Source organism: Camellia sinensis, chromosome 3 (assembly GCF_055761805.1).
Source record: "Camellia sinensis isolate YWXY chromosome 3, ASM5576180v1, whole genome shotgun sequence".
Classification (NCBI taxonomy): domain Eukaryota; kingdom Viridiplantae; phylum Streptophyta; class Magnoliopsida; order Ericales; family Theaceae; genus Camellia; species Camellia sinensis.
Window position 1 is genome coordinate 209,397,792 of NC_138963.1, and position 17,901 is coordinate 209,415,692.

General features: G+C 37.6%; 1 protein-coding gene across 2 annotated transcripts; it reads left to right on the forward strand.

Moving 5' to 3' along the window:
• Positions 1-243: 243 nt before the first annotated feature.
• Positions 244-1,786, forward strand: LOC114271124 (MIZU-KUSSEI-like protein (Protein of unknown function, DUF617)). Of its 2 annotated transcripts, XM_028212728.2 has the most exons (2): positions 244-1,301; positions 1,545-1,786. In XM_028212728.2, the coding sequence occupies exons 1-2, from the start codon at positions 594-596 to the stop codon at positions 1,572-1,574; spliced, it is 738 nt and encodes a 245-aa protein (XP_028068529.1). In that variant the 5' UTR covers positions 244-593; the 3' UTR covers positions 1,575-1,786. The 2 variants fall into 2 exon arrangements, with proteins under 2 accessions (XP_028068529.1, XP_028068530.1); XM_028212729.2 differs by lacking the exon at positions 1,545-1,786 and having other exon boundaries at positions 353-1,470.
• Positions 1,787-17,901: the final 16,115 nt, after the last annotated feature.

A 17,901-nucleotide genomic window follows, 5' to 3' on the forward strand; every position in this document is an offset into this window, starting at 1 on the left:
TCTACCCCTCCTTCCCCACAACTTGTGGTCCGACCAGTCTTATCTTATCACATTCACGCAACCATTCTTTTCCATCACTAAACTTGGTCACATCAAAGTTTAGGCCCCCCTTCCCCTTCCCCAAAATAAAATTTTGAGCAAAATTAAAATAAAATAAAAAAGAGTTAGTTAGTCGGCAAAAGTCTTTTGTTCAAATCTTTCATTCTCCATTTTTAAAATACCTCTCCAGCATATGATTAGGTCGGAGAGACCTATTATTCGGTAAAGAAATTACTTGAGACCATGAGACCAAAAATCCCCAATTAGATCACAAAAACCTATTTGTGGTAGAGAAATGGTTTAAGGTATGGGATATTGAAAAAATGATCTAGACCTTTCTCACTTCTCTCTTAAACCACTTGGAGGGGCCTTCCCTTCTCCACTTTAAGTCCTCAAAGATTAACACAACACAAACCAACCCTCTTCCGTAACTCCTCTTTTATCCTTTCCTAATCCCTTTTCTATATATTTCTCTTCCATCTCTCCCACTCTTCTTCTCCAGCATACCCATCCAATTCCCACCTCAAAACCTCAAAACAAAGCCTTCTTCCAATATGCCAACTGTTCATTCCAGTCCATACCGGCACATGGACAATCCAGCCCTACTAACATTACTTCAACACACTGCCACTGCAGCCGCCGCCACCACCACGACCAGCGACCACAAAAGAGTTAAAAGCAGCCGTGGGGGGTTACTTCGAGTGTTCAAGCTCTTCCCAATGTTAACCTCTGGGTGCAAGATGGTTGCCCTATTAGGCCGACCACGAAAAGCCCTCTTGAAAGACAATGCCACCACTGGAACCCTCTTCGGATACCGAAAAGGACGACTATTTTTAGCCGTCCAAGAAGACCCTCATCGCCTACCAGTCTTTATCATAGAGCTACCGCTCCTCACGAGTGCTTTCCACAAAGAAATGGCTTCGGACATAGTCAGAATCGCGCTAGAGAGCGAAACAAAGACTCAGAAGAAGAAGCTTTTGGAGGAGTTTGTGTGGGCAGTGTATTGCAATGGAAGAAAAATTGGGTACTGTATAAGGAGAAAGCAAATGGGTGATGATGAGCTTCATGTTATGCAGCTTCTGAGAGGGGTGTCAATGGGTGCAGGGGTGCTTCCGAGTCCATCCGAGAAGGAAACAGCAGCCGACGGGGAGCTGACATACATCAGGGCAAGGTTTGACAGAGTGGTTGGTTCTAAGGACTCAGAAGCTTTGTATATGATCAATCCAGATGGTTTAGCAGGGCCTGAGTTGAGCATTTTCTTTGTAAGAGTGCATTAGAATTTGTGTGACCCCATAGGTCTAAATCCATATTTTATTTATCTGCCGATATGTATCTGGATTTTAGACTTTTGATACTGTCATCGGCCGATATATATTACTGTATTATTGATATATATCCTGATACTATTAAAACTATGGCCTTAATTAGAAACTCCTCTCTTTGCTTTTCTTTTCTGTTTTTTTTTCACGAGTGTTCAGGGTTTCATCCTGATTAATCCCTCGCAGGTATATGTAATTCGCGGGGCCAAAATTTAAGAGCTATTCTTACTGACTGTACTTCCAAGTTCCAAGTGTCACAGTGCTTTTGGAATGAAAACATACTCTGATGGAGAGGTACTTACTTGTTAGGAGTGCAAAGACAGAGTGATTTAGCTTGTATGGTATGTCAACTATTGTCACATATAAACGTATTGTGTTATTATTTTTCAGAGTGTATAATTTAAAAGAAAGCAGTGTTGCTAGAGCTATATGATGACTTTTTGTATACATTTTAAGTCAAAATTTATAAGTTTTCTTGAACTACACCGTGGAACAAGCAATTAGACACAGAAAACAAATAATTTCATAGAATTTTTGAGTAATAGGTCTCATCAACAAATATTGTAAAATCAGTAATGTTAGGTATCATGAAAAACCTTTCATGAAAATAATCATGAAAGTTTTATGACCTTTGAATTACATTTAAAATAAAGCACCACACACTAATCAAGATAATCTAAGGATTATAACTCTTTCATGAACATTTTCATGAAATTTTTTTTTATGATTCCTAACTTTTCTCTTGTAAAATATATTGTGTGTTTCTAGGATTGTTGAGTTAGATATTGGTTTCACCACGTTTCATGTATGGGAAAAAGTGACTATTAATTAAGTAATTTAGGCCCATATGCAACTTGTGCACTTTCTGTAAATTAGACTTTGGTTACAGGCCGAAAAGATATCTATACATTTTGCTCTAAAAACTAGAGTTTTTTTTTTTTTTTTTTTAATGGGTAACTTTTTAACAGCAGAAAAATAAAAAGAAGAAAACAAATATAGGCTTAAATGGACACTACTTATAAGTGAATCATGCCCGCTGATTACATTTACTAACTGAATGGATGTGGATTATAAGTGGACCCAAAATTCAGTTTTCAACTTTCCACTGGTGGCCATCATCCTATAATTTTATAATAGATAATTTGGCAGCAAGCTATATCTATATGCTATGGAGATATGCTTTGTTTGAATTTTGTTTGCCCAAATTTATTTCTTATTTTTATTTTTGAATTAGGTATTAGGCAAATAATTTTGTTCACTTGCATTTATCGTGTGTTTTTTTTTTTTTTTTTGCTTAGTGGAGGGGAAGTGGAAGGAAAAAGAGTTCTTGGAAATGGATTTCTGAGTAATATACCAGTGTGCTATTTGTTGTGGGAATTAAACAATAATTCTAAATCAATTTTACAGAATAAAGATATTAAACAAAATAGATTTTGAAACTAGGTTTTTCCCAATTTGATAAAACCATATATATATATATATATTAGAATAAGAAGAAGGTGAAGAAAAGGGTTTAGAAAATAGTCTGTGTAATTGTGAGAGGCACGTTAAACACGTTGTCCTAAAATCGTTATGCGCTCCCTCCGTGCAGGTTTTAACGACCACAAATGACTCTAAGATACAACTCAAAAACTCACAAGATCTGACATGATACACAGTTGTACCAGAAAGATTTGCCAAGTTTGTATTGGTTGTCCAGAAATATGGAATAAAGAAATTACAGTAAAGAGAAGAGGGAGAGAATCAGAATACGTTATATATTTTCCTGAGTTAGAGTCCTTGTAAATAGGCTCTATGGTGTTTGTTAAGAACAAATACATCCATTTCTTATGAAATCAAATAAAGTTTAAAATTTAAACAAATACGACTGTCAAAAAAAATGCATAAATAAATACAAATAATATAATAAATAATAAATAAATACAAATAAAGTTTTGAAACTTTAAAGAAATCTCCAACACTAGTTGTGTTGCTCTGTACGTATTGTTCAAAATTAGTCTCCAAGTATAGGTCTTTCTTGAGATTAAACCTAACTATAGTGATATTCACATTCAAAATAAATCTCAACTTTCCATTACATTTTTTGTAATTCATTATGTGTTCTTGGCATTACTCATCTCTTTTGGCATAAGGTGGTTCTCAAACACTGACAATCTCATCTACAGAATCTTCAATTACCAGCCCATTTTTATTTTTATATTGTTGTTGGTTTGTATGTAAACTACCAGCCCACCAACATTGTATTTTATTTGGAATGGGTTGGAATCAAGCCAATCCTAGACCAACTCTGATTCAAAACTCAAAAAGCCCAGTTCAATTGGAAAGCCCGAACACAACCGACAATAGTGGTTCGTCATCATGGACCTTTCTTTGAAGCCTAGCGGATATCTAAATTGAAATGAATAGATTCTATTCAAAATTTGATATTCAAATTTAATCATTATTATGAAAATAATTAAATAAAAATACATATCATCTATTTTTTTATTTTTTTTATTTTTTTTTTTTGTGAACTTTTAAGACATCATTTATTGTATAGGTCCAAAAAAATACAAATCATCTCTTTTGAACCTATACATATCATTATTGTTTATTGTTTATTTTTGTTTTTGTTTTTGTTTTTGTTTTTATTTTATAAAAAATATTAAATATGTTTCTATTTATTTTTGGGTTTTTTTTAAAAAAAAAAAAATGAAGATAGGTGGATAGAGAATGTGGTGATCAAAGATAATTATCAACAATTGGAAGTGATTGTTGGTTGCCAAATGTAATTTTCGACAAGAGATAAATGGCGATGGCCGAATATAACTAACTACCAACTGTTGAAGATAGTGACTAAAAGTGATTATTAATCATAAAAAGTTATGACCAAATGTGATTTCTTTCAAAGTAGTGATTGACGATGGTTTTCATCAGTGAAAATGGTTGACCACTAATGGACGATAAAACGTGGTTGTCGATTGGTAGAGTTAATTGTTAGAAGAGGTCATTGGAGAATGTGGCTAAAGGTGGAATAAGCGACCAATGGTAGTGATAAACAATAAGATGAAAGAATGACAAAGAAATAAAACCTTTTTTTTTTAAACAAAAAGAATTTAAAATTATAAAAACTATTTATAAGCTCTAAAAACAAAGATAAACAACAAACAAATTTATTTTTATTTTTATTTTTTTTAGTTAGGCTTGTTTTGGAAAATTAAAAAAAAAGAGTTAATTTATTAATTTAAAAATATATATATAAAATTGTTGGCTACATATTTTGTAAAAGCCAGTTATAGTTCGACACGTGGCAGAGTAAGGGTAATAAAGGAAGGTTATTCAAGCCTTTAATCCTGATCGTACACGTGGCAATAAATATTGGTCCTCACATGATCTGAGTAACACTGGATCAATAACGGGATGCAAGATGACATATCTTCAACGGTTACTCATATTCAAATTCAAGTACAAGAGGGAAGCTCAACTGCCAGTAATGGCGTAATGGAGCTACTTGTAAGGAAGCATGATCAGCGATCATGGAGGAGCAGTTCGACGGTTCGAAATGCAGTTCGAAGGTCATCACTGACGAGTATAAATAGCAGGGCAGCCCCCAGAAAAAAACGGACTCAGATCATACAAATCAATCATTTACTTCATATATTTTCTTTTCCAGTCTTTTACATTTCCAGTCTTTAAATACCTGTTCTTTAAATACCTGCACTTTAAATACCCGCACTGCACTTCGATTCATAGGAGTAGCTTCAAGTAGATTCAAGTAGATTGTTGTTGTAAACCTCTCTGAGGCTGAGTTCGGACCATTGTAAGTGTTCATTTTTATGAAATACTTCAATTGTTCTTCATATTACTGTTATTTCTATTAACTTCTCCTAAGTCAAGCCACCAGTAAAAGTCCTCTTCATTGAGGCTAAAAAGAACTAAAACACAATCGTCTGATAATTGGTTGGCAATCACAATTTCTGTAAGAACTGATTGATCCTTGCTGGCACGCTCACATTCACAAAAATACCCTTCGAAAAGCCAAAAAGCCAACAAAAATAAAAAATAATAATATGATCTAAATAAATTAAATCTGGCGAGGGCTATCTAATATTGTGCCTGTAGTCGAGAAGAATGGCAAAATGAGGGTATGTATCGATTTCAGAAATTTAAATCTGGCGACTCCCAAAGATGAGTACCCTATGCCTATAGTGGACTTGCTGGTGGACAGTTCAGCAGGTCACCAAGTCTTGTCAATGATGGATGGGCATTCCAGCTATAACCAAATCTGCATTGCAGAGGAAGATATCCACAAGACAGCATTCAGATGTCCTGGGAATATTGGCACCTTTGAATGGGTTAAAATGCCATTTGGTCTAAAGAATGCTGGAGCTACATATCAAAGAGCCATGAACACTATCTTTCATGATCTTATTGGAGGATATTTGGAATGTTATATTGATGACATTGTGGTTAAATCCCAATCCATGAAAGAGCACATGTTTCACTTAGAAGCAGCTTTTGAAAGGATGAGGAAGTTCAAGTTAAAGCTCAATCCTCTTAAATGTGCTTTTGGTGTATCATCTGGAAATTTCTTGGGCTATGTTGTTCACAAGAAAGGAATACAGATTGATCAGAATAAAGCCAAAGCAATCATTAAAGCCAAACCCCCATCAAGTAAGAAAGAATTACAAAGGTTCCTTGGGCAGGTTAACTTTCTTCGAAGGTTCATTTCTAACACTGCAGGGAAAACTAAAGTATTTTCTTCCTTGTTAAGGCTGAAAGATGAAGAGAAATTTGTGTGGACAGCAGAGCATCAAATTGCTTTCGAAGGTATCAAGGCCTACTTGGCTAACCCTCCAGTGCTGATGCCACCAAAGGGGAACAAGCCCTTGAAGTTGTATATAGCCGCAGCAGAGGATTCATTGGGAGCTTTCTTAGCCCAAGACAATGAAGGAGGCAAGGAGCAAGCTATTTATTACCTTAGTAGGTTTTTAAATTCTTGTGAATGTAAATATTCAGCTGTTGAAAAACTGTGTCTTGCTTTGTATTTTGCTGCAATAAAATTAAGATATTATCTTTTGCCTATAACTGTCTTGGTAATTGCAACCACAGATTTGGTTAAATATATGTTATCTAGACCAATGTTGAGGGGAAGAATTGGCAAATGGATGCTTGCCTTATCAGAATTTCATCTAGAATATGTCCCTCAAAGGGCAGTAAAAGGGCAGGTTTTAGCCAATTTCTTGGCAGATCATCCATCTCAAACAGAGAGCCAGGAGATAATGGAACTTGGTATGACCAGTGTTGAGCCATGGCAAATGTGGTTCGATGGGTCGAAATCAAATGGGTTAATTGGAATTGGTATTGTAATCAAGTCTCCACAGGGGACAGAAACTACCCATGGTTTTAGAGTAGATGAAGCTACCTGTTCCAATAACCAGGCTGAATATGAAGCCTTAATTGTGGGATTAGAGATTCTTATTGGATTACAAGTACATGCAGTTGACATATTTGGAGATTCTCAATTGGTGGTTAATCAAGTGAAAGGAATTTTCAAGTGTCAAAGCATAAGTATCCTGCCATATTATGTTGTTGTATTACATTTGCTTTCTCAGTTTCAAATAGCAAATGTAACCCATGTTCCAAGATTCTTGAACACTAGAGCCAATGATGTGGCTCAAAAGGCTTCGAACTTCAAGAGAAGGGATAATACCCAAAGGGACATAAGCCAAACAACATATCAGAGATTAATACAACCTTTGAATAAAAGGAATGTGATCTTGGAAGTCAATCATAATGGCTTACAAGAACAAGATTGGAGGCATCCAATAAAGCAGTACTTGACTGATCCATCTTCGAAGGCCAGTAGAAAAGTTAAATTGCAGTCTATGCAATGTATGATATATGGTAATGCTCTCTACAAAAGGGGGGGAGATGGCTTATTGTTAGAATGTCTAGGCCCGAAAGAAGCATTAACAGCCATGGCTGAGGTTCATGAAGGCATCTGTGGTGCTCATCAACCTGGTGTAAAAATGAGGTGGTTACTTCGAAGGCATTCCTATTATTGGTCAACCATCCTTAAAGACTGCATAGAATATGCAAAGGGGTGTCAGGTAGGGGTGTGCGCGGTGCGGGTCGGTGCGGTTTGAGAGAAAAATAGAAACCGTATGGCGGGTGGCGGATTGATAAAAGTGTCACTAGAATTTGCCATTTTCCTTATCAAAAACCGGCGGTTCGGTTGGCAAATAATGGCGGATTTGCCTTGGCGGTTCGGGCGGATTGGCGGTTTATAAAAAATATAATTCAAATTACAAAACTTAAATTAAAGAGTAAAAAAAAGACGAGAGATACCATGATGTTAAGCATCTTGCAAAGTTTTCTTCTGATGCAGCAAGTGTAGCAACAATATGATAATATCAACGACTATGCCATCAGTTCATTACAAGCATCTGTGGAAGCTACAATGATCAAATACAATACATAAAATTCCCCTTGTGCAGTAATGTAATACTATATTCTAAGGTATAGAACAATAACCAAATTTAAGTAAAAAAGAATTTTTAGAATCTTATAAAACATGATTTAATAGCGGTGCGGGTCGGTGCGGTTTGGAAGAAAAATAGAAACCGGCGGATTGATAAAAGTGTCACTAGAATTTGCCATTTTTCTTACCAAAAACCGGCGGTTCGATTGACAAATAATAACGAATTTGCCTTGGCGGTGCGGTTCGGTGCGGTTTCGGCGGTTTCAGCGGTTTCGGCGGTATTATGCACACCCCTAGTGTCAGGCATGTCAAAAGCATGGCACAATAAGGCACGTGCCTATAACTGACCTACATGCAGTAGTGAAGCCTTGGCCATTCAGAGGGTGAGCCATGGATATGATGGGAAAAATACACCCACCTTCTTCGAAGCATCATTGTTTCATTCTAGTGGCCACTGACTACTTCACTAAATGGGTCGAAGCTAAGCCATACAAGGCTGTAGACCAAACAGAGGTTATTGGTTTTATTAAAGATTTGATCCATAGATTTGGCATCCTGCAAACCATAACAGTTGATAATGGAACTGTGTTTGATGGGAAGATGGTGAAGGCTTTTGTGGCAGAATTTGGAATTAGCCTTGTTAATTCCACACCCTATTATGCACAAGCTAATGGTCAAGCTGAGTCATCCAATAAGTCCTTCAAAAAAGGAATACAGAAGGTTGTGGATGACAATCCCAGGGATTGGCATAACCTATTATTGGATGTTTTGTGGGCATATAGAACCTCACCGAGGTCAAGCACAGGAGTCACTCCCTATGCCTTGGTGTATGGATATGATGCAGTCTTACCAGTAGAGATTAATGTTAAATCTTTGAGAGTAAGATGTCAAGATCAATTGAATCCTGAACAATACCATCAAAGTATGTGCTTAGAATTAGAAGGCATAGATGAAGCCAGAATTTTGGCATTAAATAGCATTCTTTTCCAAAAGAAGAAAGCAGCCAAGAATTATAATAAGAAAGTCAAACACATTGGCTTTGATGAAGGTGATTTGGTATGGAAGACAATACTCCCAATTGGGATTAAAAGCCATAAGTTTGGCAAATGGTCACCTAACTGGGAAGGACCATATCAAATTCATAGGGTTCTGCCTTTTGGAGCATACCATTTAAGAAATTTGAATGGTTATGTACATCCCAAAAAGATTAATGGCAGATATTTAAAACCTTATTTTCCAACCATTTGGGAAACACAAGGGATAGAGTAAACATCATATGCAAGCATCATATGCAAAAACACAAGCTTGCTCAAATGATATACAAAATATTGTGCTTTCATAAAGAATCAAGTACATTGTGCCACAAATTGGCCCAAAAATAATTACAATGCTTTAGTTGTTTTTGTACAATAGCTTTCCTATTGCTAAGGGAAGGAAATAATTGGATAGCCACAGCCATGTCTTCTTTTCGATTAGCCAGCCCTTGATTGGTGATGTGCAGTTTCTTATCAGTTCGAACCAAGGCTTGGTTTACTGCGGCTAACTCTTCTTCAAGCTGAGCTTTCTTCTCCAGAAGTTGGACTCGAAAGTGGGAGGCAAAAGAGTGTTGTTCTTTCAGAGTCGATACTTCAGTATGCACTTGAGAAACAAAACTCTGGTCCTTAGCCAGCTTCTCATCCGCAGTCTTAGCAGCATGACAAATATTGAGATAAAAATCAATAGTAGCTGCAGCCTGAGATAGATGACTTGAGACACTCATGGCAGACTGCTCAGCAATGTTACAGCATTGAAGGAACCCATTCCTGATGATAGGCCTTTGTAGAGCCTCGAAGGGGATCCTTGAAAAAGAAGTCAACAGTTGCAAGCATGTGTCCAAATCTACTGAAGGTGCGAAAGGCTTGTTGCTGGAGGAAGGAGAACTCTTGAAGATTTCCAGTAGGGAGTCAGCCAAGGCTAATGGTTCAGCTTCAGCAGTAGAGGTGGGAGAGATAGAAGGTATGTCAAAGAGACTAGCTAGTCTTCCTTCGAAGATGTCTACCTCATCCCTTGACATGAAGGGCATAGAGAGTGTTGTGGTGGAAGACACAAAGGGCTGCATGGGGATGGGAGAAACGGATGGAGCATCTTTGGCAGCCTCTATGGTCTTGGCCACCAGCAAATCAAGTGAAGAGGGGCTGGACGTGGGCATTGGTGATGAACCATGAATTGAAGGGCTACCAGTGTCCTCTGTGGAAGAATCAACTGCCATTGGGAATGGAGTAGCAGTTGGAGTTTCTATAAAGGACGGAAAAAGAGCAAGGCTCGAAGGAAAAGTAGATTGAGGTAGGTCACGAGCCAAAAAAGGGAGGTATGGCTTTAATCCAAGAAAAAGAGATGCAGGAATACTGGAATTTAAAGAAGGCACGACAAATATAGGCTTTGGAAGTGGAAGTACGACTCGAACAACCCTGACATTCTGCATTTGGTCAACCTCAACCGAAATTGAGGAAGGTCTCATTGGAAAGGTGAGTGCAGTAGTTGTCGCTGCAAAAGGAAGAAATGCAGAACAATGTTAAACTTCAATACCACAAGCTGACAAAGTAAAAAACAGCAGAGGTATGAAAGAAATTACTTGTTCCAGAGGCGCTAGTACTGATGGGAGAACTGCGGAGAGAGTAATGTCCAGCAGTCTGCTGCCTTCTTACCATTTCCCCTTGTGTTGCATCGGCAGTAGCAGCTTCCTCTCTTAGCATTTGCTCTTGCCATCTTTTCTTGGCCCTCTCAAATACAACGATTGCCTTGGAATGTTCTTGTTCGACTGCCTTGGCAGCTGTTTTATGAGTAGAGTCCTCAACATGGTCAGTGACAGGAACAGTCATTTTCTTTCTCTTCTCCCTTGGCAGAGATACAACCAATTCTTTTCCAACCTCCCCTTCTTCAGATCGGGGTTCAGACTCTCCAGAGATAAGTTCTTTCTCTGCTATTATGGTGGTTGCCTCGCTAACAGGATCTTCAATGGCATCAGATGAAGAAACAGCTACCTTTTGTCTCTTTGTTCTTTGTAAGGGCACTTCCTTCTCTGGCTCAACCTCTCTTTCTTCTTCAAGAGATTCAGGTACTTCAGGAGGAAGGACTAGTCTCCTTTTTGTTTTTTGTTGTTGTTTCTTCTTGAGAATAACTAAAGTCTTGGCTCTCTTGGAAAACTCTTCTTGTGGAGACCCTACACCAAAAGCATGAGTATAAGGAAACCAACAAAAGATTCAGAAATAAAAGGGGAGGAGAAGAACTTGAAGATACTCACCCTTCTTCGAAGCAGCTCTAGTAACCCTGGCTGGAAGGGGTAAAGTGGCAGGAGTGGTGGTGACAACTTCAAGAGGGGGAGAAGTGTTCTGGGCTGTTGTTGACTTATCCTTCGAAGGCAATCCCAACCCCACCAACAAGTCATGAGGGTGTACATAGAGGCACACTTCCATATTGGCTGTCCACCAGTTCTTAAACCTTTTTAAAACTGAGCCAAAGGGGCGAAAGGGGATAAATTGGAATTCACTCAATTCCTTCAGCAGTCTGAGTACTGCTGCCTCTGGCTTGGATTTGGGTATTCTCAAATCCCTGGCAGTGAGATGGACATTTGAAAGACTGCAAAGAGGAACAGGTATCCCTTGAGAGAGCCCAAATTGCCTTGCAAATTGAGAAGGGCAGTATACCTCAGATATGCATTTATAGGCTCGAGGGTTCAGAGTGCCAATGAACAGCTCCCTTGGTAATAATATAGAGGCCCACATATCTTTGTGGGGAGAAGTGGAACATTCCTTATCAGCCAGAAAAGATTGTAGCCCGGTTGGCCCTCTATTGGCTTCGAAAGGACAAAAGAAGGAAGCAGATGGAGAGATAGGAAGTTGATAAAAGAAGGTAAAGTAATAAGCAAAGGAAGCAGGGTAAAGGGCAATCCTGGCATATTTTTCCCCGTAAGTACTAGGATCCTGAACAAGGAATCCTAAACACTTGGGATGTAGGTTAGTGAAATAAGCAAAGAGCCAGAGTTGGAGCACCCAGAGGGGACCTCCTTGGTTAGCATCGAGGGGTTTTTTGCAAAATTGGGAGCAGGTTCTGTAGACATGACCTAGAAGATAAGGAGCAAGAGCGATATGTTTCTTCGAGACGAGTGCCTTCGCAAGTGGAGCAAACTCAGGCATAATCCTCTGATATGAGGTACAAAAGAGGAATTTGCATAACCAGTATAATATGAAGGAGAAGAGTTCTCTGTCCCGCACAGGACCTTCTCTCTTATTTTCAGCCTTTACGAAGTCACTATAAGAAGAGCTTAGGGCTGGAAGAGAAAATTTGACAGGAAGGTCTGGATAGTTAGGAGTAAAAGGAGAACCATGGGGTAAAAGCCCTAGGAGATGGCAAATATCAAGAACGGTGGGGGCCATCATACCGCACCGAAACTGGAAGAAATTGAAAGCCATATTCCAAAAACATAAGGCAGTAGGAATCAAAAAGGGGTCTTCAGGAATAATGAACCTAGAAAGTCGAAGGGCATCGAGGATATAAAGCTCTTGCAGGTCATCTTCTCTCGCAGGCACCACTCTGTCATACCATTCCTCCCATTCAGTCCTCAATGTCGGCCAGCAACGATGAGGACGATTTACCCTCCAATTTCCCCAATCAAGCCTTCCTTCGTAGAGAAGGAAATGGTCCTCCAAACGAGGGTACAGAGCTGGGAGTTGAGCAGGAGCCTCCCGGAAGATAGGACCTAGGACGTACTCTTGTTTGTTGCTGTGGCGAGGAATGAAAAGACGACCATCGATGTTACTTGACTCACCAGATGTCAGCTTGCTGATTTCTTCATCGATACAATATTTCAAAGCCATGGTAGGGCTGATATGGTCGCCAGCAAGTACTTTTAGAGGGGAGGGATCCATTGGTAGTAAGCAAAAGAAGAGCAAAGATGATCAGAAGAACCAGTAGAGAGAAGGGTTTGTAAAAGGCAAGAGATTTCGGAACACGAAACGAGAGGGTTTTAAAACCTTTGTGTCCGAAATTATACCCCGTAAGTCGTTAAGTACTAAAAGTACGAATGCGAGGAATTTCTTCCAATATTGATAGTTTTGGAGGGAAGAGCTTATTCCGGGGATTGGGGCCAGCTTTGAAATGAAATATTTGGCTTCGAAAACAAGATCTTGGCGTCAAAAAATCAAATAACAACGGCTTCGAAATACATAAGTCGGCTTCGAAGCCTAGTATATGCTTAAAGGTGCTAAATTGCTTGATTATGGGTCTGTTTAGGGGTTATAAATCAAAGTAACGACCTTCGGAGCAAACCCTAGTATTCTCTGAGTATGAGAAACGTTGTTCGAAGCATACTACATGCTTAAAAATGCTTGAATGCTCAAAGTATTGGTCTACTTCAAAAATCCAAAGACCTGTTTGAAGGTTATCAGTCAAAATGACAACATTCGAAGCAAACCCTAGGACTCTTTAAGGAAGAGGGGCACTGTTCGAAACATCCAAGACCAATCATTGGTTTCTATATGAGCAAGAAGGAATTGCCATAGGTTGCCCTTCGAAGCCAAAAGAGATCAGTTTAAAATTGATTGGCTTTATCAACCATGACCATATATTGGTTACAGTTAGTGTTGAAGAGTAAAGTCATTGAAATCGAAGTACTAAAATAATATCTGCCAGAATTGTCAATTTCGCTCCATGAATTGGAAAAAGACATGATTGGTTCTTTTAGTACTTCATTAAACAATTGATTCGAAGGGTGAGATTGTTCAAATTCGAAGTTACGAGTTAGCTGTTAAAGATAAAAGGAAACAAAGTCAAACAGTGTTAAATACAGAAAGACTTTGTTTATATTAAAGCCAAGATGATTACATTAAGTAACCCTATCTGGGTACAAATTCAAGCTCATAAAAATAAGGAATAGAATAAATAACAAGGTCATGAAATTTTGTCCAGCAATGGTCAATAAATTTCTGTTCTTTCTTTATTATTTCTTCTATCTCTTCTAAAGTTGGTTGCATAAGCTGATGAGCTCTCACTTCATAATAGAGTTCTTCAGCCTTTGCTTCGAAAGCCTCTTCCCTCGATTTTTGTTCCAATTCATCTATAACCAAATCATCCCAGTACGCAGAATCTTTATTCCTGAAGTCATCGAACTCTTCGATAAAATTCTCTGCTTCATACTGGGCATGAATTCAGAGAGATAAAAGTTGATCCAGATTTTGGATGGTGATCTTAGAATTCTGATGCCAGTAGAGGAGCACTGGGAGTTGGTCCAAAAACAAATGAAGCTCTGCTTGGGCAAAAGGGTTGAGGACATGACCCCTAGTCAGGACATCACAAGCCCATTGAAAGTTCTTAAGAGGAATGTCATCCTCAAGAACATTGAAGGGCAGGTGGGAGAAAGCCGCGAGCAAAAGTTGAGCTTGCTTTAGCTCGGCTGGAGAAGGGGGTGACGGAGGTTAGTAAGGTGGAAAAACTTTGTCCATTGGAAGGGCAAGTCTTAGTTTCTCTGTCCAGGAAAGAATGGGAGAAGGAGAAGGAGAAGATGATCCTGCTTCGGAAGATGGGAAGAGAGTAGATGGCTCTGCTTCAGAAGACAAAGGGGAGGGAGTAGATGTTTCTATCTCAGAAGATGCAGAAGAGGGTGTGGATGCCTCTATCATGGGAGATGGCACGGGAGCAGAAGGAACAAAGGCATTAATGTAATCAAGCCAATCAGAAGAACAAATCTTCGCCTTCATGGCTAAGAATGAAGGGGTGTACCCTTGTGCTTCTTCTGGACGCCGGGCAGGGTGCATTATCTTTGTAGGCATGGAAGAAGTATACCAAGCCACAAGCAGATTCTCTTCCAAGCTACGTCGAAGGTCAATGGGTACGTAAGGGTAGACTACTGAGCTTCGAGCGTAGGAGGGAAACTCCAAGGGGTCAGTGAACTCAACAAAATGGTGATTGATTCGCTCCCTTAAATCATAAGTCTCAGGAGTTGACTAGCTTGTCCAGCCAGAAGCCCCAGAGGGTGAAGAGGTTACAGTTTCATCCCATGCAGAGGTCTGTGAAGAAGAGTTTCCTAAGTCCATATTTGCAACTTGTCGAAGCAAAGGCTTGAGAGTAGTTCGGTCAAAATACAAAAGGAGTTTAGGGGAAGAACTCTTTGTATCTGTAAGTTTATAAACCAAGGGATTAAAGGCAATGTGTTCGTAGTCCAAAGGTTTATAATCTGCAAAAGCCTCCATTACCTAAATAGAGAAGGGCGGGTAAAGGTGGCTAATGAATGCGTGGAGGTTCTTTCGAAGGGGAATAACATCACTCAAAGGCTCTTCATATGCTTGATCAGTAGTAAGGGAAGTTGATGCAGCCATAGCCTGTTCGAATACTAAGGTATTGGGATGTTCGACGAGTTAATGCAAATGATCACCAAATGGATGACGGTTGTGTTTCCAAAATTTGGACTCCATACACGTTCTAGAGGCGCGGGAAAATTGTAATCCACTAATATCACCAAATATTGGGTATATTAGTGCGGGGGGTAATGTTGGCTACATATTTTGTAAAAGCCAGTTATAGTTCGACACGTGGCAGAGTAAGGGTAATAAAGGAAGGTTATTCAAGCCTTTAATCCTGATCGTACACGTGGCAATAAATATTGGTCCTCACATGATCTGAGTAACACTGGATCAATAACGGGATGCAAGATGACATATCTTCAACGGTTACTCATATTCAAATTCAAGTACAAGAGGGAAGCTCAACTGCCAGTAATGGCGTAATGGAGCTACTTGTAAGGAAGCATGATCAGCGATCATGGAGGAGCAGTTCGACGGTTCGAAGTGCAGTTCGAAGGTCATCACTGACGAGTATAAATAGCAGGGCAGCCCCCAGAAAAAAACGGACTCAGATCATACAAATCAGTCATTTACTTCATATATTTTCTTTTCCAGTCTTTTACATTTCCAGTCTTTAAATACCTGTTCTTTAAATACCTGCACTTTAAATACCCGCACTGCACTTCGATTCATAGGAGTAGCTTCAAGTAGATTCAAGTAGATTGCTGTTGTAAACCTCTCTGAGGCTGAGTTCGGACCATTGTAAGTGTTCATTTTTATGAAATACTTCAATTGTTCTTCATATTACTGTTATTTCTATTAACTTCTCCTAAGTCAAGCCACCAGTAAAAGTCCTCTTCATTGAGGCTGAAAAGAACTAAAACACAATCGTCTGATAATTGGTTGGCAATCACAATTTCTGTAAGGACTGATTGATCCTTGCTGGCACGCTCACATTCACAAAAATACCCTTCGAAAAGTCAAAAAGTCAACAAAAATAAAAAATAATAATATGATCTAAATAAATTAGATTATTTTTTATATATATCCAAAAAGATTTTTTTTCATATCATCCTAAATTGAAATTAAGAATTCCGTACCTGAACAACCATAACCAACCAGGTTGAACGCAACCGAAAACGACAAAGTATACCCACCCACCCGTTCAACGCGGCAATGGTATTTATTAGGTACATTTTACGTAGTATTTAGTGAAGATGACAAACTCTGAATACGGGACCAATAACAGAGCGGCAAATGGGTTGGAAGCAGACATTGTGGGTCCGCTTGATTGCGACATATCAAGCGGCTCTCATCTCATCGGTCTATGAAAAAATTAACTTATTAATTTATTTAAGTTATATTATTATTTTTTATAATAAAAAAATTAATAAATAAATAAAAAATCACTTATCAAAATAGATCATTATCTATTTATTTTAATTCATCACAAAATTGAGAAATAAGAATTGATTTTAAATTTTCAAAAATAAATTTTGTAATTCATATTTTTTTTTTTAATAAATGTTTTTAATATTGTTTTTAATTCATTTAATTTAAATATACTTAAAAAATTAAAAACTCCCTATAAAAAATTTAAAAATTAGTACATATAATATGTTTAAAATTTTAGAGCTTAAAGATAAAATATTGAGGACTTGTTTGAAAATTGATTATTTTAATTAACCTTCTAATTTTTTTGCCAAAAATCATATAAAAAATGAGAAGATAATATGACAATTTATAGTGATATTTTGACTTTTAATTATGTTAACTTATTAACAAAGCGCCTGAGTGTTTTGTGAAGGTTAAATAATGCTTAGCCTCCATTTGGAAAGTGAATTGATCTTTTGACTTTTTTAGTTATTTTAGCTTGGGCTAAAAAACTTAGTTTGGAAAGAGCTTTTTGGTTTTTTTGATTTTTTTTATGAGAGAAGAGTGTAATGATTATGGATTAGATGCGATGTTTTGTTTGTTGTGGCTCAAATAACTTATTTTGTATTTTGTGACTAAAACAGCGAAAAAAACTCTTGCTAAAAGGAGCCTATATGTTTAAAATTTTAGAACTCATACATATTTTAGAAACTAAGTTAAGAATTAACTTTTTTGTTTTTTGATTTTTTTTTTTTTAAAGAACCTGTAAAAAAATAGAGTGTGATTTAAAAAAGTTAAAAAATCAAAAAAATTAACTTTTAACTCAATTGTCAAAATAAGTCTTAATGCTAATATATCTTCTGAATTCAAAAATTCATATAAAAAATAACTATCAAACGAATTTTTAATTAAAAATTATTATGTGTGAGATCTTGTAAAAAAAAGTTACGAAATAATTTGGAAACAGTGGAAATGAGGGAATGTGGGGTCCCGCGGAGGAGGAGGAGACAATAACCCGACAGCGAACCAAAACGAGGGCGAGAGTGGGAATAATCGTTTTATTTATTCACCCAAAAAAAAAAAAAAAAAGAGTGGGAATAAGGGGAATGCAAACGAAACTGGGTTCGTAGTTTCGTAGTGTACATAGACCTCGTAACATAACAAAGGTGCTGTTTGGCAAGTTGAATTTTAATTTTTTTAAAGTTAAAATTTATATTAAAAAAATAAAAATAAGTTTAAAGAATTAAGAAGATAAAATATTATATTAAATTTATAATTATTTTACTTTTTTTGCTTATGAGTTTTTGTTTGGCATGTCAAGCTTTTAATATTTTGATTATTTTAATCATAAAAAAACAAAATATATTTTTTAGCTCAATAAAATAAAATATTG